At 46.2% G+C, this 24,754-nt stretch overlaps 2 protein-coding genes across 2 annotated transcripts; one reads left to right on the top strand and one right to left on the bottom strand.

Annotated features, from left to right (window-relative positions):
• Window positions 1–6,058: 6,058 nt before the first annotated feature.
• On the top strand, window positions 6,059–9,892 carry LOC123168613 (receptor-like protein EIX1). Its single transcript, XM_044586496.1, has 5 exons — window positions 6,059–6,191; window positions 7,184–7,265; window positions 7,454–8,340; window positions 8,417–9,126; window positions 9,491–9,892. Exons 1-5 carry the CDS (start codon window positions 6,059–6,061, stop codon window positions 9,890–9,892), a joined length of 2,214 nt encoding a protein of 737 aa, XP_044442431.1.
• Window positions 9,893–14,391: 4,499 nt separating this feature from the next.
• On the bottom strand, window positions 14,392–18,068 carry LOC123169652 (protein FAR1-RELATED SEQUENCE 5). Its single transcript, XM_044587528.1, has 5 exons — window positions 17,734–18,068; window positions 15,176–17,286; window positions 14,927–15,094; window positions 14,716–14,817; window positions 14,392–14,640 (listed from the first exon to the last, which is right to left on the bottom strand). The coding sequence occupies exons 2-5, from the start codon at window positions 17,275–17,277 to the stop codon at window positions 14,598–14,600; spliced, it is 2,415 nt and encodes an 804-aa protein (XP_044443463.1). The 5' UTR covers window positions 17,278–17,286; window positions 17,734–18,068; the 3' UTR covers window positions 14,392–14,597.
• Window positions 18,069–24,754: the final 6,686 nt, after the last annotated feature.

The following is a 24,754-nucleotide window of genomic DNA, read 5'->3' as shown; positions in this document are numbered from 1 at the left end:
CAGAACCGAAAAGCAAGGGGTCGGGTTACCTGTGTGCTCGAGATTCTTCCGGGCCTGGATGAGTTGCGCCCGCTGCAGCGCCGGCAGGTTCGCCTTGGCGCCCCTAGAGCGTGAGCTGGAACGCACCGGAGCCGCAACCACCGCCTTGGATCTCTTGGCCTGCGGGATCAGCGCCGCCTTGGTTGCCTCCTGGAGCAGAACGTCTCCAATGGGCTGCGCGAGGGGGGAGGCGAGCGCCATCACCAGCTGACGAGGAGTAGGCGGCGCGCCAAGCTGCTCCATGGGCCTGATACCATCCGTGATGACTTTGCGCCCCGCTAGCTTATTGGCTTGCTGCATGGAGCCGCTCTTGCTTCCACCGTGCCCTACCGAGGCCGGCGACCCGGTCGGGAAGGGGAGGAGGGTGCTAGCAGACAGCACCATCAGCGTGCGCTCACCCGCAGGCACGCCCGTCTCGCAAGACACCGTCATTCCCTTGTCGAGCATGGCCACCGAGGGGGGGTCGCCATCCCCAAGTTGGAGCCATACTGATTCACCACCTCCACGTCCATTGCCGCTACCGAAGCCGGGACAAGAGCGTGACGAGTGTGCGCCGCCGGAGAGCCCGCACCACGAAGGCCGAGCTTCTCCCACACCACCGTGTCGATGGAGTCGTCGTCCATGCTCGCCTTGTGGTCCTTGTCATGGGTCTTGTCCTTGTCTCCGTTGTCCGGGTCCTTGTCCTTGGTAGGCGGGGCGGGGGGGGAGGGGGCAGTGCTGGAGCTGCACGACGGGGTGGATCGAGCTCCGGCTCAAGCTTGAATAGGAAACCCTCCCCAGTGAACCAGATCTGGACCGACCCGTGCATCTTCTCTGGCTTGCGGCAAGCGAAAAGCATCCACACCGGGCCTGAGCGGATCAAGGAGAGCTCATCCACCACCAGCGGTCTGCCCAACATAGTCATCCCCACCATCAGTCTGTCCACCCTGCGATGCTTGGGAGGGATGCCCCACAGCTTAATCCACACCTCTGGCATGGAGTCCCCTTTGGGCGCGTCGGCCACGGCATCATGAATGAGCGCAGTGATGTTGTTGATAGAGAGGAATAGCTTGCCACTGCGAGTCGCCATGTGCAGCATGGCCGGATCTGGGAAGACCACCGAGAAGCGGTCGGCATCGATCTGGGCCACCTGCCAGTCCCATGCGCCACAAAAAGGAGAGGCAGCTCCACCTCCAGTAGCTCCTTCGAGAGCAGGCCCGGGGCTGCGGTGAGGATGGCAGCGTTGACCCCGAACCCGCACTGCTGATCAGCCTCGTCGTCTTCCGGGAACTGAAGGCAGAAGAAACCCCCGCTAGGAATGGAATGCCCCATGGTCTGAAGCTGGAGGGGCTTGCCACGGGAGGGGCAGTTGGCCGAGACGTGGCCCTCCTAGGAGCGGAGGATGCAGAGTGGCTTGAACTTGCAGGTGCTCTGGAAGTGCCTTGCCCGGCCGCACTTGAAACACTCCCTGTCGTCCGCTTCCTCCACCGGAATGGGCTCGGCCGCCGTGCCCTTGGAGGAACCCGCAGGTAGCGAGGGCGACAGCTTGGATTCCAACGCCCCCACCGGCTTCAACTTCTTCTTCTTCTTCGCAGCCTAGGGGTTGCCGATCCGGTCACCCTGGAACTGAGGCATCTCATCTAGACGCTTGAGCTCGAGCCCCTTCTTCTTGTACTCCTCCTTCTTCCACTTCTTGCGCGCAACCACCACGGCGGCGGCGGCCCCCAGCCGCCCGCCTCCCCGTCACGCACCGCGCCTTGCGCCTTGGCCTGCGCGCGGAGCTCGCGCTCGCGGCTGCGCTCCGCCTTAGGGTCGAGGGGCGGCAGGAGGCGCTTGTCCGCCCGCCGGTCGGCCTTGGAACCCATCACCACCGCCTCAGCGAAGGAGCACGCGAGGGGCAGCGGGGGGCCAGTGGGGAGAAGAGAGCGAGCGGAGCGGCTGAAACGACGCACCTCCGAAATGGTGGCTGGAAACCCTAGCGACGGATCTAGGGTTACTTTGCGCATCCAGAGCCACTTAAGTACCCGCTCCACTGGGCCTGGGCTAGGCGGGCTGGGTTTCCTGCGAAGCGACACGGATCGCCCCAGGCACCGCCGAGCCGGGCTTGTCTCCGCCACTTGGGCCAGGCCCAAGCCGGGAGTGGGCCGCGCACCCGAGGATGCCCCAAGGCCCACCTGACCAGCCTGCACTGGATACCCAACCCTAGCGCAGTGCGATCCCGACGTCGCCGCCCGCCGGCACAACGGGACAGCCCGGAGCAGGAGACCCTCCTCCGCATCCGGGACCGCAAGGACAGCAAGCCCCTGCCGCTTGGTCGTCGCCGGAGCAGCGAGTCGCAGGGCCCCAGCCTGAGATCCGCTTCGGCGAGGGCCACGCCCTCCTGGCGCGAACGCCCGCCGCCGGAGCCTGGAGCGAGCCACCGAGCTCCTCCGCCCTGGCCACAAAATCCGCCAGCGAGCACGTCGCCGGACCGCCTGCCGCCACCGCACCATCAGCTACGGCTTCTTTTTCTTCCTCCGAGTCCTCCTCCGCCAAAGCCCAAAAGCGACTGCCGGACCGGCCTCCGGCGCCCTCTAAGGCCCGCCGCGGCCCCTCCAAGGGCGCAGGGCACGCCAGCGCCGCGCCTCCATGGACCAGCGTCCACTCCGATGCGTGATGACCCACAAGTGTAGGGGATCTATCGTAGTCCTTTCGATAAGTAAGAGTGTCGAACCCAACGAGGAGCAGAAGGAAATGATAAGCGGTTTTCAGTAAGGTTTTCTCTGCAAGCACTGAAATTGTAGGTAATAGATAGTTTTGTGATAAGATAAATTGTAACGCGAAACAAGCAATGAAAGTAAATAAAGTGCAGCAAGGTGGCCCAATCCTTTATGTAGCAAAGGATAAGCCTGGACAATTTCTTATAATGAGAAAGGAGCTCCCGAGGACACATGGGAATTATCGTCAAGCTACTTTTCATCACGCTCATATGATTCACGTTCGGTACTTTGATAATTTGATATGTGGGTGGACCGGTACTTGGGTACTGCCCTTACTTGGACAAGCATCCCACTTATGATTAACCCCTATTGCAAGCATCCGCAACTACAAAAGAAGTATTAAGGTAAACCTAACCACAACATTAAACATATGGATCCAAATCAGCCCCTAACGAAGCAACACATAAACTAGGGTTTAAGCTTCTGTCACTCTAGCAACCCATCATCTACTTATTACTTCCCAATGCCTTCCTCTAGGCCCAAATAATGGTGAAGTGTCATGTAGTCGACGTTCACATAACACCACTAGAGGAAAGACAACATACATCTCATCAAAATATCGAACGAATACCAAATTCACATGACTACTAATAGTAAGACTTCGCCCATGTCCTCAGAAAAAAACGTAACTACTCACAAAGCATATTCATTTTCATAATCAGAGGAGTAATAATATGCATTAAGGATCTGAACATATGATCTTCCACCAAGTAAACCAATTAGCATCAACTACAAGGAGTAATCAACACTACTAGCAACCCACAGGTATCAATTTGTGGTTTTGATACAAGATTGGATACACGAGATGAACTAGGGTTTTAGAGGAGATGGTGCTGGTGAAGATGTTGATGGAGATTGACCCCCTCCCGATGAGAGGATCGTTGGTGATGACGATGGTGATGATTTCTCCCTCCCGGAGGGAAGTTTCCCCGGCAGAACAGCTCTGTCGGAGCCCTAGATTGGTTCCGCCAAGGTTCCGCCTCGTGGCGGCGGAGTTTCGTCCCGTAAGCTTGCCCATGATTTTTTCCAGGGTAAAAGCCTTCATATAGCAGAAGATGGACACCGGAGGGCCACCAGGGGGCCCAGGAGACAGGGGGCGTGCCCAGCAGGGGTGGGCGCGCCCCCCACCCTCCTGGCCAGGATGTGGGCCCCCTCAGGTGTTTCTTTCGCTCAGTAATTCTTATAAATTCCAAAAGTAAGTTCCGTGAAGTTTCAGGACTTTTGGAGCTGTGCAGAATATGTTTCCAATATTTGCTCCTTTTCCAGCCAGAATTCCAACTGCCGGCATTCCCCCTCTTCATGGTAAACCTTGTAAAATAAGATAGAATAGCCATAAGTGTTGATATATAATGTGTAATAACAGCTCATACTGCAATAAATATTAATATAAAAGCATGATGCAAAATGGACGTATCAACGCGCACCGCTGGTCGGAAACCCCCGCGCCCGCCTCGCCCGCGCCATCGCCTCCGTAGTCGCCGCTCCGTACAGGAGCCGTTGGAGCCATCCATCGTTATTAATTCACTAGAAGAAAAGTATGCATGCGTGCTTGGCCACAACCCGCCACCAGAAGAAAAGTATCACTGGAAGAAAAGTATGCAGACAATGACGTGGACTGGGGGAGTCAAGTCTCTTTGCCCAAGTTACTGAGCTAATCTTGAATACAAAGCTCGCGCTCCTTGTTCGAGCAACTGCACTACTCCTTTGCTTCCTCATCTCCCAAGCAGCATCCACTTCCCATGCCCAAGCGAGTGTATCAGAGGATTGCCTTAGCAGTGAGCGAGATGCGCTCTTGTCCTTCAAGGCAAGCCTCCTCGACCCCGCTGGTCATCTCTCATCATGGCGCCATGGCAATAACTGTTGTCAATGGAGACCTGTTTCGGTACAACCCCCCTCCTAAAACGTATAAAGGGTAATATAGTCATTTCACAAGTCGTACTTCCTTGCCAGACGTATATGTAGAGAAGACCACCCGATTGGGCCGGCCCATGAAGATAGCGTATAGCAGCGCTTCAAAAATAAAAGCACACTTTCAGGAACTCGAACTCAGGACCTCCAGACTTTGAGAAACGTGTTACAACCAGCACGCCTAGCCACCGTTTTCCCCTAAATATCAGCGCAAAGCATTAAGGATACGAACGATGCAGAATTTTTTAAAGACTTCCAACGCAAAATATTTTTTTGAAAACAAAACGTGATTTTTTTGTGAATCCCAATCACTTTTCAGATTTTTCAACAAATACAAAATAAACTGAAACATTTTTTTAAAACCATGAACAGCTTTGAAACGCGAATATTTTATAAAACCGGAACATTTTTATAATTGCAAATTTTTATGGAAACACAAACAATTGTTGGAACGTGAACTTTTTTCCAACTCCAGAAAAGAAATGAAAAAACAACAAACATTTTTGTAATTGCGAACAATTTTTGTAACAGAAGCATAAGACCATCATTTTTTGAATTTTTTTAAAAGAATATGAAAACTAGAACATTGATTTAAATTCCAAACAAATTATAATACATGAAATTTTTTTTGGAATCCCAATCATTTCTCTAACAGTTCTGAAAATTTTGAATAAACACATTTTGAACATTTTTTGGAAAACATGAACATTTTCTGAAATTCCTGATTTGAAAAAAAAATTTGAAGACATGTACAATTTTTTTTCAAATTATGAACATTTTCTGAATTTCTTAAACATTGATTAATAAATATGAATAGTTTGAAATTCTGGAAATTGGTTTTAAAATATTCGAAATATTGAAGGTTCAGTGGTCACTAAGGATGCTCAATAGGCGAGACCATAATGTTACTTGTTTCGCTCGTTCTATCCGTTCGGTTGACAACTTCATGCAACGAGTCTCAGTTAGGAAATCCCATATGTTTCGGAAGTAGCATCAAATAGACGGCAACACACGCAGGAGGCCGGCCAACTGGGCTGGCCCATTGGCACTCGCAAAAACAGAAAATAATTCACCAATATGACAGTTTTAAGTAACTATTTTTTATTATGATTTTAAATACTTTTCCCCTTCGAACCTAGCATGGATGCAAACCATGGGCATGCCCACTTGCTAGCAAAAGTTGGGATTGTTACAAGAATGTCCCAAAAAACACAAATGTTCAATGGAAATGGCCCCAATTTTCTTCATGGCTTCTATGACCAATTCAAGGCACCATGTCAAGTTTCTTTGGTTTTTGAAAAGTTTTGCATTGTCTGGTGTTTTCTTGGTAAAAAAGATCGATAAATGACTAGATGTGTCGCAACTTGCATACGATGTCGGAAATTTGTTCAAACCTGGCATGGATGCCTACCTTGGGCATGCCCACCTGCTTGGAAAATTGGGGTCATTTCAAGAATGCCCAAATGGACCATGTTCAACAGAGGTTTATCCGGGTTGGCCAGAAAGGTCCGTCTGAGAGCATGTTGTTTCTCAACATCCTTTAATTGGCCCCAATTTTTTCATGGCCTTTTCTGACCAATTCAAGTCACCAGTCCAAGTTGCCTGTGTTTCGACAAGTTTTGCCTTTTCTGGAGTTTTCTCTGTAAAAAAATGACGATAAATGGCCGGAGGTGTCGCGACTTGCATACGGTGTCAGAATCGTTCAAACCTGGCATGGATGCATATCATGGCCATGCCCACCTGCTTGCAAAAGTTGGGTTCATTTCAAGAATGTCCAAAAATCAATTTTTTTCTTTTTAATAACCGAATTCAAATCAGGCTCGGTATTAAACCGTATAACTGAAAGAAAAACAGAAATCCAGGCATCCAGTACGAGGCTCCCTCATGCGTGTCACCCAACACCAAAGGCTCAATCACGCACGCGTGTCCAACCATGCATGATACGAAGGGCCCAATGCATGCTTTGTTCCTCACGTGAGAGCTAAACCGGCTTAAAACTTCATGAAGTTACATTTGCCACATAATAAGCCAGAAAGAAAGCAAGTGTTCAAGTTGTGTTCATAAAATTGTTCAGAATGTTACTTCTTAAGTTTGCACGCCCCTCATCTCTCTTTAAAATTATTGAAAATGTTGTTCAAAAGAATATTCTTAACATTTTGAAATAACATATCTCTTTAATTTTTTTTGAAATGTTCATGCTTTTAAAAATGTTGTTCAAAATTTTCGAAATATGTCATGCTTCTAAAAAAATGAAATTTTAGAAAACTGTTGGATTTTAAAAAAATATTTGATTTGTAGAAATTTATTCAGAATTTCCAACAAATGTTTGATTTTTTTTAAAAGGTACCTAAATTGTGCATTAGTGTTAGTTCTTAAGTATGCGCACGCCTTGTTTTGCACAAACATTAGTCAGCTCAACTGGTATGCCACTCACGGTTGTTGCAAGAGATTTGTGGTTAAATTCCTAGCTGGTTCAATTCTTTTGTGATTTTTTACAGCCCGCGAAAAGGCGCGCTCCCTGGTGTTAGTTTTTAAAGTTTCACGGTCAAGTCTTTACACAGTCATTAGCCGGGTCAACTGGTGAGCCACTCATGCTTGCTGCAAGAGGTCTGCGGATCGAATCCTGTTACCTCCACTAGTTTTGGGTGGGTGTCGTATACATAAAAAAAAGACCATCATACTCTACAAACTTATGGGCCCGGCCCAGTCCGGCGGGGGTTGGGTGTCGTATACATAAAAAAAACATCATACTCTAAAAAAATAAAAAGGACCATCCTACCCTTTATTATGAAGAGGTATAAACAAATCTCCACCGTTGATGTGTTTACGGGGGGTTGTACCGAAGAAGAAGTGTTCACTGGGACGATACCTTCCCAACTTGGGAATCTCTCCAAGTTGCAATATCTCGATGTTAGTGGTAATTATGATGGTCTTCGAGCAGTGGATCTTGCATGGTTGCCACGCCTCTCTTTGTTGAGTCATCTTGACATGAGCTTTGTGGATCTTAGTTTTGTGAGGGATTGGGTTCACACGGTTAACATGCTCCCTTCTCTTAAAGTGCTTTGCTTGCACGAATGTGACCTTAATAGTACTGTGCCTGCTAGTAATTTACATTCCAACTCCAACCTCTCGCACCTTGAGGTCCTTGTTATGTCTGAGAACAACTTCTATACATCACTCAAGCACAACTGGTTCTGGAATCTTACAAGCCTCAAGGAGCTCTACCTCTCATTTTGCGGCTGGAATGGGTCCGTTCCCAGTGAACTGGGAAACATGATGTCGCTTCAGGTCATAGACTTGAGGTGGAACAATCTTGAGAGTTTGCTACCAAGAAATTTAGAAAATTTGTGTGATTTGGAGGTATCGGCATTTGATTTTAACAACATTAACACGAGCATGTCTGAGTTCATGGATCGATTGCCAATGTGTTCATGGAATACATTGCAAGAGTTGTCAGTACAGTATACAAATATGACCGGAAATCTACCCGTTTGGATTAGGAACATGACCAATCTGAGTGTTCTCCGTGCATCTGGAAACATGATGGCTGGCCCTCTACCCGTAGGAGTTCGAGCACTTGGTAATTTGAAAGAACTAGACCTAGGATACAATAACTTCAACGGTGTGCTCTTGAAAGATCATTTCACAAGTTTAGGTAATTTAGAGAGTTTGCGCGTCAGCTACAACAACTTCAGTAGTGTGCTCTTCAAGGGACATTTTGCGAGTTTTAGGTAATTTCAAGTTTTTGGACCTAGGATACAACAACTTCAGCGCCGTGCTCCTCAGGGAACATTTCACAAGTTTAGGTAATTTGAAGTTTTTGGACCTCAGCTACAACAACTTCAGCGGTGTGCTCCTCAGGGAACATTTTCCAAGTTTTTGTAATTTGGAATGGTTGGACATCAGCTACAACAACTTCAACAGTGTACTCCTCAAGGAACATTTTGAGAGTTTACGTAATTTGAAGTTGTCAGACCTTGGCTGCAAGAACTTCAGTGGTGTGCTCTTGAGAAGGCATTCTTCAAGTTTGGGCAATTTAAAGCATTTGGACCTTAGCTATAATAAATTAAACAATGTGCTCACAGAGGAGGATTTTGCAGGACTATTGAATTTAGAGTATCTAGACTTGTCATACAACTCGTTGAAACTATCTATCAACCAAAAATGGGTTCCTCTATTTAGATTGAAGGTCGTAGGTTTTCCCTCATGCCATTTTAGACCTCATTTTCCAAAGTGGCTCAAATGGCAGATTGACATTGATGTTCTTGTTCTTGGAAATTCAAACCTGGATGATGTTATTCTTGATTGGTTCTGGTTGACATTTTCCCGAGCTTCATTCTTGCATGCATCGGGAAACAAGTTGCATGGCTCATTACCAGAAAATTTACAACACATGGCGGCTGACCATATATATCTCGGGTCGAACAACCTTACAAGTCAAGTCCCGTTGCTCCCAATAAATATAGTCCGCTTGAACCTATCATCAAACTCTTTCTCTCAGGGGCATTGTCTTCAGACCTGAAAGCTCCATTTCTAGAAGAGTTGTTGCTTTCAAATAAACAGATTGGAGGCATGATACCATCATCTTTATGCCGATTGGCTAGTCTGCAACGGCTGGACCTACCAGGAAACAAGTTCACAGGAGATGTTATGCAATGCTTCAAGGAGTTTGGTGCAAACTCTACAAATCAGTTTGGCTCCCAAATGCTCAGTCTAGCCTTGAACAACAATGATCTCTCCGGTGAATTCCCAGAAATTCTTCAAAGTGCATCACAATTAAAATTCCTCGATCTTTCACACAATAGTTTCTCTGGAGGATTACCAATGTGGTTACCCGAGAAAATGCCCCTGCTGCAAATCTTGAGGTTGAGATCAATATGTTCAGTGGCCATATTCCGGACAATCTCACTTCCCTTGCCCGTCTTCATTATTTGGACATATCAGGCAACGATATATCAGGAAGCATACCATGGTCACTCTCAAACTTGAAGGCAATGATGACCATAATATCCAAGGACACTACAGAGGATTACAACTTTGAAGAGAGCATTCCAGTAATCACGAAAGACCAAAAGCATGACTATAGTTTCGAAATCTACAAGCTATTGGTGAATCTTGATTTGTCCAATAACAGTTTAACAGGACAAATCCCAGAGGAGATAAGTTTACTGATTGCCCTCACCAATTTGAATATATCAAGCAATTAGTTGACATGAACAATCCCAAATCAGATCGGTGATTTAAAGCATTTGGAATCGCTGGACCTATCATACAACAAATTTTCTGGTGCAATCCCATCAGGTTTGTCGGCACTAACTTCTTTGAGCCACTTAAACTTGTCATACCACAATCTATCAGGTGCAATACCATCTGGACCACAGCTACAAACTCTTGACAATCAGATGTATATATACATGGCCAACCCTGGTCTTTGTGGTCCTCCTCTCTCCAAGAATTGTTCGGCAAATGATGCAAAACAAAGCAGCCTTGAAGATATAAATCATGTGTCATCTGTTTATCTTGTCACGAGCATAGGCTTCGTGGTGGGTCTTTGGTGAGCTATATGACAAATCAAGAGAGCGTGGAGGGATGCCTCATGAAGAACACTCAAGACGATGCACCATGAAACAAGGAGTGCCAATTCCGCTGCATGCAAATTGTTTGGTACATGAATCTACATAAGTTTTCAGTTTTCTATATTTTTGTATTGTATCTGTATTTGAAGCACTAAGTGGGTCTTTGCTGGACATTAGTGCTATAATGGTATTTATATGTTTGTACTCTACAGAATGAAGTATACGGGTTTTGTTAGAATATTTAATCCTAAGTGTCGGGCATTGTTCGTGATGTAAGGAGAAATGATATACAGCCCCCACTCTGCCTATTTCTTATTTGTTCAGTTGGTATTGTTGACAGGCATCCTTCTTATCAGGCTTGTATAATTGTACTTGCATTTGCTTTGAGGTTAGTTTGCCAATGGGTTTGGTCATTATTTGGATCGCCTCTAATATTGATCATCCTATTATTCAAAACATTTATTACTGGTAATAAATATACATATCCAAGCTACCTACGTACTCCCTCCGTTCCTAAATATATGTCTTTTTAGACATTTCAAATGGACTATGACATACGGATGTACGTAGACATATTTTAGAGCGTAGATTCATTCACTTTGCTCCATATGCAGTCCCTTATTGAAATCTCTAAAAAGACTTATATTTAGGAACGGAGGGAGTACAATATAATCCGTGCTCCTAGTCTTAAAAGAAAAGAAAAAGGGAAAACATAGTAATAAGTCCTTGTCCATGAACGTGAGAGCGGATTGGCGAACCGGCTATTTTCTGATGAACTTTCGTGGAGTGCCACTAAAAGGATCAGATCAATCTCTGTGGTGAAAGAAGAGAAGATGCGGTCTCTCTCGTTAGAAAAAAGAAGCAGCTAGCATTCAAGTGAGAATAATCTTCCCATCCACATCGGACCGAATCCACTCACATTCTCCTTGAATATCCTTGGTTTGGTTGGTGCCCATTTTGATCTGGAATAGTAGCAATTCAAAAGGTCATGCCATTTACAACAACATCAAAAGAAAATTTGTATCCGCCCATAAATGTTGTCAATATTTTTGTCATTAGTTGGACATATTTTAAATAGGTTCAAAACACTAATAAGAGTGGGAGCGTATGCCTTACTATGGTCGCTTTGCCTATGCAAAAATGATTTGATTTTTAAGGACAAAAATGCTTCTCCTCTGCAGGTTATTTTCCGTTGCACTCACTCGTTTCATACGTGGTCTATGCTAAAACAATCGGAGTACCAACCACTATTGAAGGCGGTGTGTACGCGATTGAAGCAGGTGGCTATGGAGGTTTTTACCCAACGTGGATGGCAACATAATCTTCGGATTGGTCCACCAGCCCTTTCGACATAGGTATAGTGTCAGTTTATAGTACTCTACTGTTGTCAAATTGTCGGATTTTTTTCTTGTTTTTTGTCAGATTTTTTGGTGTTTGACTATGTGCATCCTAGTTATGTAGAGAATGGGTGATACTCTAAATGCTTTGTATCGTCTTGATGCTACATTCTAGATAATAAAAGCATCCTTTATCAAAAAAACAGAAAAAAGAAAAAACAAACAATGTCTAGATAAAAAAAGAAAAGAACAGAGAGATTTTTTTGCGGGAAAACATCCAATCTATTCATCTTTAATCATGGCAGTACAACGAACACCAGAAATAATATAAATAACATCCAGATCCGTAGAGCACCTAGCGACGACTACAAGCACTGAAGCGAGCCGAAGGCGCGCCGCCGTCATCGCCCCTCCCTCGCCGGAGTTGGGCAAAACTTGTTGTAGTAGACAGTCGGGAAGTCGTCGTGCTAAGGCCCCATAGGACCAGCGCACCAGAACAGCAACCGTCGCCGATGAAGAGTAGCGTAGATCGGAAGGATCCATCCTGAAAACACACGAACGTAGATGAACGACGAACGGATCCGAGCGAATCCACGAAGGACAGATCCACCGGAGACACACATCCGCACGTCCACCGACGATGCTAAACGCACCATCGGAACGAGGGCTAGGCGGGGAGAACCTTATTCCATCTTCAGGGAGCCGCCGCCTTCTCGACTTCCTGAGTTGGACACAAACCCTAACAAATCTCGAAGACACGTCTAAAAACGGAGCCCTCCCACGGCAAGGGTCGGGGTCCACCGCGCTACCATGACCCTAAGGCCACCGGAGACGAGGCGGACCGACGACGGCACCGGTGGGAGGCAGAGGAACCCTAGATGGGGAGGAGGCGGCTGCCTGAGGAGTCACGTATAACAGAGATAATTTTTTTAACAATTCAATGCTCTGATGTACTCCCTCCGTCCTTACAATATAGAGACATTTTACGGTGCATCAGATGAATTTTGGCCGTTCATTTTTCTGTATGGATGGCCCAGATATGGAAATACTACTCCAGATTTCTGGTAGTATATTTTACGATCAGGGGTAGTTTCGGTAGTTCACTGTTTAACGAAAACGCGGGCTGGTTCCCCCGAAAAACAAGTGAAGGGCATTAGTGGAATTTAACGTGATCATTTGTTTTTTCAATAGCCATCGTCGCCCGTGTTCGGCTGTGGTCGGCGGCTAAATGTCCCCGCCGCCCGTGTTCCCCTCCTAAGCTACGGGATGTGGAGCGGGTCGCCGAGGGGGAGGACTAAGGCGAGACGTCGCCGGCATGCCCCGTCGCCGTCCGATGCAGGCCGCCGTACTCGGAGGAGCCAGCACCGCGGGCGCCGCCCCTCCCCGGTTTCCTAGGCGGCTGTGGTCGGCGGCTAAATGTCCCCGCCGCCCGTGTTCCCCTCCTAAGCTGCGGGATGTGGAGCGGGTCGCCGACGGGGAGGACTAAGGCGAGACGTCGCCGGCATGCCCCGTCGCCGTCAAGGCCCTACGCGCCGCCGACCAGTGCCGTACAGATCTGTCGCGGCCGATGCAGGTACTCGCATCCGACCCATTGATCCATTGGCCCCCATCTCTTTCTTTTGTCGAGTTCCTAAGCTATTGATTTGGCATTCCTTTATATCCCCTTATATTTTTTGAGATGAATATCTATCTATTGAGCTCAAATTGATGCATCTTCATTTCAGTTTAATTTCATGTTGTGCAAATATATGATGTATACAATTTGACCGCTGCACACAACTGGAGTGTCATATGGAAAGGCATACTAGCATAGATGAAGCATACTATTGATTTGGCATTCCTTTATATCCCCTTATATTTTTTTGGGTCATTTTTTGTATATTTTGTTCGATCGTTAAGCAGTGAGTTTCAGTTCTACATATATTTTTTGTATTGCAGATGATCCTGATTTGCCTGAGTTGCTATGTGCTTGTCACGAGCCAGCAGTCCGAGACATCTATTACACTGATTATAACACGCGGTGTTGCTACCTAAAATGCAACATGCATGAGGTCTGTTGTCACGCTCATGCATTGTTGCGAACGAATTTCCTAGTGTTTTATTATTGACGTATACTTCTCCCCATGTTATTAATGTACGCAGCTGGGTTGCAAATTGTTCATTCGGGAAGACCTCCTCAACAACTACGCTGAACAGATGGTCAATTACTGCACAACGGCAATGGACAATTGTCATGAAGATGCATTGGCTACTGCGGCCTTGCTTCTGAAGGAGAAGGATCAACAAATATCAGAATTAGAGACCAAACTATATGCTCTAGCGTCAGAGTTGCCTACTACAGGCGAGAAGGACACGTCGAATGACATAATACTCGCAAAGAAATTACAAGAAGAGAGATACAAATGTAGGAGATACTCAATACTTTTTTGGTTCATGATGATAATATATGTTGCTAGAATTTTAATCCCCACTTTGTAAGACTAGATTTCACCTACAGATCATTAATGTTGAACCGAATGAACGTACTAGTTCATGGTGGTTTTCTTGCTCTTACTGACTCATGATGCGCTTATGGTCCATCAGAAAGCGTCCGAACATTCAGATCAATTATGGAAACATGATCAATCAATTCCATGTATAACGTACGACTGGTACGGCCATGCATGACCGCTGTGAGAAGGATTAGCACGAGAGAAACTGCAAGTATGTTCATTCACACAAACACAAAGAGAAGATGGGCACGTACGTACGTAGTCATGCAGTACAATAACAACAAGAGTCAACACTGATGCATCTTGTAAATTCCAATCTCATAAACGGGAAAATGTAGCGTGCATGTACATCTCATTCAAAGTACAAATATAACTCTGATGATAAATTCATCTCATTCAAAGTACAAATATAACTCTGATGATAAATTCCGTAGTAAAAAACTGAATGTATAACACTTGTGACCAATAATTCGATAGAATAATGGCAAACAGAAAGTGGCTTCATTGTCATCTTTTCTTTGTCCCCCTTGTCGACTTTCCAGCCGTTTTCCTGTACAAACTCAAATAAATTAACATGGTATCGACACAGGGTTCAACATGTACTTCTGAAAATGCATAAACTTACTTGAAAGGTCTTTTGTTCTTAGCACACACTTCGTCATTGTTCTCTTTTCTCTTTCTCCCCCGAGTCATCATACTAACTTCAGTCACCTTTGCTGAAGCTTTCCTGTGTAGTGCAAAACATTGTTTAAATTGCACATATTAGCATGCTTCAACAACAGTTCGACTTGCACAAGTACAGTAGACAAGATACATGAATTTTTTTTAAAACTTACTTCACCGGTTTCCTCTTCTTAGCACGATCCTCTTCTTCTGCCGCCTCTTCTTCTTCTTCTTCTTCTTCTTCTTCTCCTTCTCCTTCTCCTCCTTCTTCTTCTCCTGCTTCTTCTATAGTATTGTTCACTTTTTTCTTCCTCCCCCTACTCAACTGACCATGAACTTTCCTGCAAAAAGTAAACCATATTGACAGGCTGCAACCAAGAAATGAACATATGCAGTACACATCAAAATGACCAAACACTTACTTCAATGTTTTCTTTTTTGCTTGCAAATTCTCCAGGAATGGCTTCAACCTCTTATTCGATTCTTTGGCTGGTCTGCCTTTGGGATTTATTATTGGTTTAGGGTCTTGGACTTGATCTGTAAACCATTGCCGCGCCCCAGAAAAATAAGCCGGCATAGGAACAAATGATGGCGTGCCAGTATTCCCATCATTTTTGTTGCCCTCGTCCAATATGCTCCTCAGGTACTCCATCACCTTTTCTGACTGCATTTCACTAGCTGAGGCCGTGAATAAAGCCTCACTAGCCATATTGCGCAGTTCATGGTACTTATCCATCTGTTCTGACCATACATGTGTATTGGCACTCCTCACAGAACTGAAAGCAGGCTTGGCTTGCATTGTCCATCTAGCCTTCACACAACATGCGGGGATGGTGCATATCCCATTGTACTTCAAAACGCAAAATATATGAGCACATGGAAAATCCTCGCTTTCCATCTTCCTACATCCACAATATGCACTTTCCATCTTAGATCCATCAAAAATACATGTGACATGGAACCTAACGTGCACCGACTCTTTGCGAGCAACTCCATAGCTAACCAAACCAGTGTCCTCTTCCACCTCAAGAACATTCCATCTTGATAAGTTGACAATCTCGTCCTTTACCTTACTGAACATAACAGGGGTATAAATAGATGAGGCACTTATCTCAAGTGGATCGGCAGTCAATCTAGTGAAGGAGATTGTGTGCGAAGCTACAGCGTCCAATGCTGCTTCATTCCTACGCAAAACTGACACACAGTGTTCAACGTGTTGCACGAGATCAACGAGTTTCATTCTCCTATTCAGGTGCACATGAAGCCTCGAGTTTAGAGACTCACTCCTCTGATTGCTCAACATCCCTAGGAAATACCTTCCCTTGTTATATGCTACAGACCACTTTTCTCTCAGCTCGTACATCCTGTGAATCCATGCATCTTTCTTTTTCCTTGTGATTCTGAATCTCTTCTTATAAGCCAACCAGCGTCTCTCAAAGTCATGAACCTCCATGGCATAGTAAATAAATTTCCTAAATTCCTTAAGCTTTTCCTTTCGGAGGTGAAGCACCATATTCTGCTCGATATGCCAGCTGCACAGACGGTGATATGTGCTAGGCCAGACTAATGATATGGCTTTGGCCATTGAAACGTCGCCGTCTGTGATCGCTGAAATGGGATGCTTCTGGTGCATTGCCTCCAAAAAAACCTGAAGCAGCCACTCATATGAGTTAGCCGACTCGTCGGATACAAGACCAACCCCAAACACGACTGTGCTGCGGTGATGGTTCAGCCCCACAAATGGAACAAACGGCAACCTATATTTGTTTGACCGGTATGTGCTGTCAAACACCACCACACCACCAAATGCAACATAGTCCAAGCGAGATTGGGCGTCTGCCCAGAATATGTTCTGCAGATGCCCATCACTGTCTGCGGTGTATCTGTAAAAAAAATCTGGGTCTTTCATCTGTTGTGCTGTCATGTAGTTCAGCATAAATTGAGCATCGCTACCTTCTATCTTTTTCTTCTTCTCCAACGCGACATGGTTATACAGATCGCGAGATATAAATCCAACCTTGCCCAAACCACCAGCCTGCTTCTCCATCACATCCATTATCTGATGTGTGCGAAGTCCACCAACCGAGTACTCAATGACATCCGCCTTCTGTGGATCGGTCATGCCACGATGAGACCACAAGAAAGGTGACAACTCAGGATTTATGAATGGATGGCTATGTTGGTCAACAAAATTCTTTACAAACCACAACCCAGTGCTTTCTTGAAGCTCAACCTGCAAAAGAGCAGGACAACCACACCGAGAGAGTGCCCTTGGCGTCCTTTTCTTGTCGGTTTCATCAAAGTGCTTTACGTCACGATATCCTTGTTTGCAACACACAAACGTCCTCCGGTATGCATTTTCCTTGTTTCCCTTATATTTCAGATCGCCCTTTCTAACACCAAACCCTTTGTTCTTCGCATACCCTAAGTAGAACTTGTACGCTTCGTTCTCACTTTTAAATGTCTGCCTGACCATCGAGTCGTACTCCATAAATTCATCTATCGAGATGCCTTCGCCAGCCATGCCGATATCCTGCCATAAGAAACAGCAAAACCTGTTACATATTTACATGAAAGAAAATACGCTGCAACTAAAACATATTAATTATACATTGTCAACGATTATCATCTGTAACTGAACCAATAATCTCTGACATCCTTACTAATTTTCTGAGCAGCCAAGAATCCTACTGGCCATAGTATTTAACCCATCGTTTTCATGTTCTAAGAAATCTGTATTATGTTCTTGTAAGAAGTAACATGCATCCCATAATATCAAACTCATAATCTGAGAGTTCTCACACACACTACTATTCCTTGCTAGGAAAAATGAGAAGAACTAGGAACCTCTCACACACTACTAATCCAGCATCCACACGGACAGAAAACCCAGCAGCCATTTTCGAATTCGTATTGCGTGCACAGCCAGCATCCATGTGCGCCCAGCTATGGTGTTTGGGGAGCATCAGAGGCAACATACCTATGCGAGGGATCTCAACCACGACGTGCGGAGGAACCGATCTCGGGCGCCGTCCGAAGATCCTTCGATGGAGAGAGAGGGCCGCCGGGCGGCACGGGCCGGCTGCGCCGTTGAAGATCTTGGGGCCCCGTCCAAGATCTTGCGGCGGCGCCCGCAGGGCGGGAGATGGAGCGGCCGCCCCAGTGCGACTCAGGAAACGGCGACCGATGGGCGGGGGAAGGAGCGACCGGAGGGCGGGAGAAGGAGAGGCGGCCCCTGTGCGACTCAGGCGACGGCTGCCGGGCAGAGAGGCGGCGGCAGAAAAATGAAGAACGCACGAGAAGTGAAACCTACGAACTAAGATAGGGCAATTCTATTCCAGCTGTGATTACTTACGTTATTAATCATAGCAATTACCCATATTATTAATTAATAACATTATCATTAAGAAAGGACTAATCTACCCTTACAACCAATTACTAAAATGTCCTCAAGAGAAAAAAAAACAGGGATCAATAATGACCATTGGATGAACTATATACTACCCACTATTTACAGGAGTATGATGCACCGTAAAATGTCTCACAATATAAGATGTCTTTGCAAGCAGCTTGCAAAAGGAGTCCAGAGATGGCGGAGATTAATCAACTAACTTGGACAGTGTAACAGCATTGAATTGGCATTGCCAAAGAGTCCATCCCTAGATCGACATACGGCAACTCCAACCCAACCTGTATCAATCCGTGCAAGTGATTCCATCCCTAGATCGACATACGCTGGTGCGCAGCGCGCCACCATGATCCGCCGCCGCAGCAGTTCTTGGGCGGCGGTGCTGGAAGACGACGACATGCTCGGGGAGATCCTCCTCCGTCTCCCGCCCCAGCCATCCTCCCTCCCGCGTGCCTCCGCCGTCTGCAAGCGCTGGCGAGGCATCATCACCGACCACGGATTCCTCGGCCGATTCCGTGCGCACCACCTGGAGCCGCCCCTCCTCGGCGTCTTCCATCATGGCGTTAAGATCACGTTCACTCCCATCCTGCCCGCAGCCGACCGCATCACTCCACGCCTCGACAAAGAGGGCCGACTGCTCGGGTGCCAACACGGACTCGTCCTCATCTTACGATGGGTGTGCGCAGATGTCCTCGTGTGTGACTCTGTCAGGAAATTCAGCCCATGAATCACTCAAACGCACGCAATCTGGTGGACACAAAAAACACGAACGCACGCGAGACAGAGAAGGCAAGCACACAGGTTTTGGCGACGCGCACTGATTGCCTCTTTTCTGTTTCTTTTCTTATTCTCTTAGGCAGCACGTACAACAGATCGTGGCCTATTCCATCGCTAAGTTTCCGCTCGATCCTATTTACCCGTGCCATCCCACGGAAGATCGCTCGGAAGCTGACCAGGACTACTACGACTCAACCTAATCCTGTGCGTGCGCATGCACATGACAGGCCCTATCTTATTTACAACAAGCAAACTATAAACTGGAACGCTACGGACACATGCTACATCACAGCAACGTGCCATCCTACAGGAACGTGAAAACCAATGTAACAGAAACCAAGAAATGCAACGAGGTTAATTTCATGACATTCTCTCCCTTAACCTTGTTGCTCTTTCTCCAGCGCCTTCATCCCCATCTTCTCCTTCATCTCATGGAATTTCACTCTCCCCAAAGACTTTGTAAGGATGTCAGCAAGCTGGTTTTCAGTTCTCACGTGCTCAACATTGACCTTGCCCGATTCAACACAATCCCGTATGAAATGATAGCGAAGATCAATATGTTTACTTCTATCATGGTGGACAGGGTTCTTACTCAGAGATATCGCAGATTGGTTGTCCACCTTGAGCACAACTTGAACTGAATCTTCGCCAAGTAAATAAGCAAGCAAATGCCCCAGCCATATGCCCTGACATGCTGCGGATGCCGCTGCTATATACTCAGCTTCACATAAGGAGATGGCCACAATTTTTTGCTTATGTGACACCCAGCTGATTGGGTTTGAACCAATGTAGAAGATGGCACCCGAGGTACTCTTTCTGTCATTGATGTCACCCGCATGATCACTATCACTGAACCCAACAAACTTCAGCTGGTTCCTCTCCTCACTCTTATAGAAACCCATGATTCAGAGTGCCTCGCACATACCTCAAAATATGTCTTACCGCTGTCATGTGTTCTTCAGACGGCTGCTCCATGTACCGGCTGACATACCCAACGGCATAGCATATATCCGGACGAGTGTGCACTAGGTATCTCAAGCTTCCCACTATGCTTCGATAAGAAGTTGAATCAACTAGTGGAGAGTCACTTACTTTCCTCAATTTCAGTCGTTGCTCCATAGGAGTTTGAGTTGCTTTGCAATCTCCCATGCCACACTTGTCCAGAATTTTTGCTGCATAAGCTGATTGACACAACGAGATGCCTTGTCAGGTTTTCTTCACTTCAATTCCAAGATAGTAACTGAGTAGGCTCAAGTCACTCATGCTGAACATATTCTTCATCTGGTTCTTGAAGTTTGCTATCTCCCTTGTGTTGTCCCTGGTGATGATCAAGTCATCCACGTACACTCCCACGAGCAGAATTGCACCATCCTTCTTCCTCTTGTACACAGCATGCTCATATGGACATTTTTCAAAACCCAAATCTGCCAATGTCTTGTCCAATTTAGCATTCCATGCCCGGGGTGCTTGATGCAGACCATACAATGCCTTGTTAAGCTTCAGAACTTTGCTTTCACTTCCTTTCTTGACAAAACCAGAAGGTTGCTCAACATATACGGTCTCTTCCAAGTCTCCATTTAGAAAGGCCGACTTCACATCCATATGATGAACTTCCCACCCTCTCTGAGCTGCCAAGGCCACAAGCAAACGCACGGTCTCAATGCGAGCTACCGGCGCAAACACTTCATCAAAGTCAATACCTTGCCGCTGAACATATCCTTTTGCAACAAGTCGTGCTTTGTGCTTCACCACAGCACCTCCAGAGTCCTTCTTCACTTTATAGACCCACTTCAATCCAATGGCCTTGTGCCCCTTTGGCAAATCGGTCAACACCCATGTGTCGTTTTCCTCAATGGAGTTCATCTCCTCCTGCATAGCCTGCTGCCAACTGCTCTCTTTCTTCGCCTCATAAAAATTTGCAGGTTCCTCCATTCCGAGAAAACACAAGTTTGAGTACTGTGTCTCTACCTCATCGGTCTCATCATACAACTCCTCAAGCAAGCGTTTTCCTTGTGGCCCAACCGGCGTACTCCACGATGAAGTAGACCCTGATGTGGCAGGCATTGTAGGAGTCATAGCTGAGTGGGGCGTTGCTGTAGGAATGGGTGCCGTGGCAGGCATTTTGGGGGTCTGAGAAGCTGCCGTGGCAGCATTTTCTTCTGCAGTGGCAGCAGTTCTGGATGCCGTAGGAGTTGCTGCACCTGTTGGTTCTCCGCTGACCGCTGCTGGTTGTGCAACTTCAAATACGAAGCTGGGAATGATGTACTGCTCCTGGGACTCACCTTGGCCCCACTCCCATTTCCTTTCTTCCTCAAACACGACATCTCGAGTGATGTGGAGCTTCTTTCCAACCGGATCATACATCTTATATGCCTTGGATGGTGCTTCATATCCGATGAACACCATGGGCGAGCTGCGGTCATCGAGCTTCGACAGGTGCTTGCCCACCTTCTTGACATGTGCCACACAACCAAGTGTTCGCAGATGCTCGACATTTGGTTTCTTTCCATGCCAAGCTTCGTATGGGGTCTTGCCATTCACACTTTTAGTCTCAGCTCGGTTCAACAAATATACTTCTGTAGATACTGCCTCTCCCCAAAACTTGCCTGGGACTGACATGCTCTTCAACAAGCTTCTGGTCGTACCAACTACAGTTTGGTTTCGCCTCTCGACAACGCCATTTTGCTGAGGGGAATACGGCGCCGTCAAGTGGTGATTAAGTCCCAGCTGATTACAGTAGTGTGCAAACTGATTTGAGGTGAACTCTCCCCCTCTATCTGTCCTCAAAACCTTCAACTTGTGCCCGGATTCAAGCTCAGCTGTTGCCTGAAATTTTTTTACTGCCCGGAGCGCTTCATCTTTACTCTTCAGAAGCACAATCCACATGTAACGCGACATGTCATCGACCAACAGTAGGAAATACTTTTTACTGCCGTGCGTGGCAGGGCTTATGGGGCCGCAGAGATCCCCATGGACGAGCTGCAATGGCTCGGTTGCTCGATAGCTTGCTGCTGATGGGAATGGCAGACGACGTTGCTTGGATAACATGCAGCAGTCACACACCATGTCTTAAAAAATGCTCAGCGTGTATTGTCCATCATCTACTAAATATGTCCACCGTGTCTTAAAAAGTATTCACCATTTATTAAAACATGTTTTATGTTCAAAAGAAAATTAAACATGTTAACCGGGCTGAAAAAATATTCACCATGTATTAAAGTAATGTTCAGCATGTATTACATAACCGTTCACCGGCTTACAAACTCGTTCAATGTGTATTAAAAATTATTCATCAGGCTTTAAAACTTGCCTGTTGTGTTCTTTTTCACAAATACTCATATAAACACAAAGACAGATATGTTTTTTACTAATGAAAAAGGTAATAAAGGGGGAACAGAGCAAAATAAAGAAGTAAAAAAACAAACAATGGAAAAGGGAAAAGGAAAAAAGAAAAAGAAAATAAGATAAAATGAGTCTCCAGAATTGGTGCGAAAGAAATAATTCGGCGATTGTTGGGCCAGCAAAACTCAGTGCAAAACTACGCCAAACAACCATGCCACCATCGAAATTATACTAATCCTCAGATAAATCTCAGCTAAATCACCATAATAAGAATTTAGACTAATCCTCAAATAGTGGGTATCCCCTTTGTATATAAAAATTACATAAACCACATGTCCAAGTCAATCAACCCCTCATACATTTTGTCTCACAGATTACTCCAATTTTGCAATTGCATGCGAAGAAGCGAGACCATCATACATATTCACCAATATAAGCTATTAATTGTCTATACTACAATCCAAAAATTAATATTCATCCTAAATATACCCCGAGATCCGTTCTGGCATGGCCTTGGGCTCTTCCTTGCCAGCCAGGTTAAGTGTCTGGCTGTTTGGCGTGATGCCCGGATCCTAGCTTGATGTGAAGAGGTCAGATATGAGGTGAGGCTTTCGCTGACGTCCTGGATCGGGTTTAATTCTAGAGCTGGGAAAGGAGTAGCAATTTTGTCCTTGAGTAGGTCTGACTCCCAGTTTGTAAAGACGAGCTCGTCATGGAATCTGCGTTGTATTCCAAGTTTCGGAATCTAATGATCAATCCTAGGGCGAAATGACCTGACCAAGATGGCCGGTCGAGTCGAGAAGGAAGGAGATGCTGCCGGAGACGAAGATCTGTCCTGGCAGGAAAGTCGTGCCAGAGTCGACCTCGTCGTTGATCTGCTGCGCAATCAAACCTGTGACTACTCAGAGGGACCTTCATTGGCAACCAATAATGGAGTCAAATCCAGCAGATCTCGGGTAAGGGGTCCTGAATAGGTAGCCTTGGTGCGACGGTAACAGGGGGACACGGTGTTTACCTAGGTTCAGGCTCTCTTGAAAAGATAATACTCTACTCCTTCTTTCATTGTATTTGTTTCCAGGGAGTACATATTATAGGTTGATCTACCACGAGATCCTTGTTATTTGTTGTTTACGAGTCGTTCCCCTGGTTTATATGGCTAGCAAGGAATCTAGGGTTACACATATGGCGGTTGCATCTAAGAAAACTATGGGGTAGACGACTACTAAATCTTGGAGTGGGCGTCAAGTCTTTGGATTCATGCCTCCCTTGCGCCATGTGTGTGAAGATGTGTGAGCACCCACCAGTCCAAGACACCATGAATTACCGTGGTGATAATCCGCATGGGGAAACTACGGTACTGGTGTGTGTGGTATGAAGTCTGCCTAGGGTAGAACATATTCTATACTGGAACCGCCAAGCGCAAACGTCAAGAGTGGCTCAAGTATCCAGTTAGTACTATGCCGTAGCATAAGTCGCGATAGACAATGGGAATTCCAGACTCACTGAGAACGCTTTATTCCACTGTTAGTTCCCAATTGTTACTTGTTAGAGTACTTTCATTTACTTTTTATGCAATTAATTTACTCTTGCATGTTACTCAAAACTATTATTTATCTTCGCCCTCATTTTGCTTTGAGTCTACAATTACTTGCAGGTATAATCCCATAAGTCACTACAAAGAGACAAAATCCAATTCCTGTGCTTCATGTGGGATCGATACTCTTATTCGGAAAAGCTACAATTAAACCCTATGCATTTGCAGGCCATGAGGGGAGTGGCAGGATGAGGGGCCTCGACTCACGGTCTTGTCTCCTAGAGTTGTGCCTTGCCTGATCCCAGCTTTCGACGAAGGTGTTGGTGTCCCCTGATCTGGGAAAGGGCTTTTGGCTCCTATCCGAATGAAGCTGATGGGGATCCTGAGCACATCTCGATGGTGGTCTTGAAGGAGCTACGGCACCCTTGTTGGCCCGCCGGTCTCCTCCAAGAAACCCTCAAATCGGTTGGTTGAATGACGACCATTTTCTATCCACTCGGCGAACGCGCCAAATAGGAGGCAACATACAGTTCCATGTTGGAGTCCATGGTGGTCATCGCGCTGATCTCACGGGACCAAGTGGTCCGTCCCCGACGTCGGCGATGATTGAATCCTTCGAGGAGGAGCTAAGGACCCGATCACTTTTCTTGTTCTCTATTAGGGTCTTTTTCATGAGATTCAGTGGCTTGTTTGCTATTTTTAGTTTATTTGAGGGTCTTGATTGTATGTGTACTATTGCTTTCACGTTTATTAATGCAGTCCCAGACCTTTTTTTTTTTAAAAAGAACAACTCGAACAACTCGTCGAGCAGTAGCGCCCGACATGTGCGTCAGCGGGCCGGGCCAAACACCCTATGCTCGCTCGTACAGCCTGCATTGATAATTGGTAGTGGGGCCTACTCCCTTATTGCTCGCTCAGGCCATGTGACCTGACGTGTGT

Source organism: Triticum aestivum, chromosome 7D (genome assembly GCF_018294505.1).
Source record: "Triticum aestivum cultivar Chinese Spring chromosome 7D, IWGSC CS RefSeq v2.1, whole genome shotgun sequence".
Lineage (NCBI taxonomy): Eukaryota > Viridiplantae > Streptophyta > Magnoliopsida > Poales > Poaceae > Triticum > Triticum aestivum.
The sequence above is the reverse complement of the archived record's forward strand: the minus strand, read 5'-3'. Positions and strand labels throughout refer to the sequence as shown.

What these genes read in the sequence shown, in the direction of transcription:
- LOC123168613 (XM_044586496.1), top strand. Translation starts at nt 6,059, where the DNA reads ATGTCGGAAATTTGTTCAAACCTGGCATGGATGCCTACCTTGGGCATG. An exon ending in TATCCGGGTTGGCCAGAAAG is followed by an intron (nt 6,192 to 7,183) that starts GTCCGTCTGAGA and finishes GATTTTTTACAG; the next exon opens with CCCGCGAAAAGGCGCGCTCC. An exon ending in CGAACAACCTTACAAGTCAA is followed by an intron (nt 9,127 to 9,490) that starts GTCCCGTTGCTC and finishes TTCACACAATAG; the next exon opens with TTTCTCTGGAGGATTACCAA.
- LOC123169652 (XM_044587528.1), bottom strand. Translation starts at nt 17,277, where the DNA reads ATGGCTGGCGAAGGCATCTCGATAGATGAATTTATGGAGTACGACTCG. An exon ending in GCAAAAAAGAAAACATTGAA is followed by an intron (nt 15,095 to 15,175) that starts GTAAGTGTTTGG and finishes TACTTTTTGCAG; the next exon opens with GAAAGTTCATGGTCAGTTGA. An exon ending in AAGAACAAAAGACCTTTCAA is followed by an intron (nt 14,641 to 14,715) that starts GTAAGTTTATGC and finishes GAGTTTGTACAG; the next exon opens with GAAAACGGCTGGAAAGTCGA.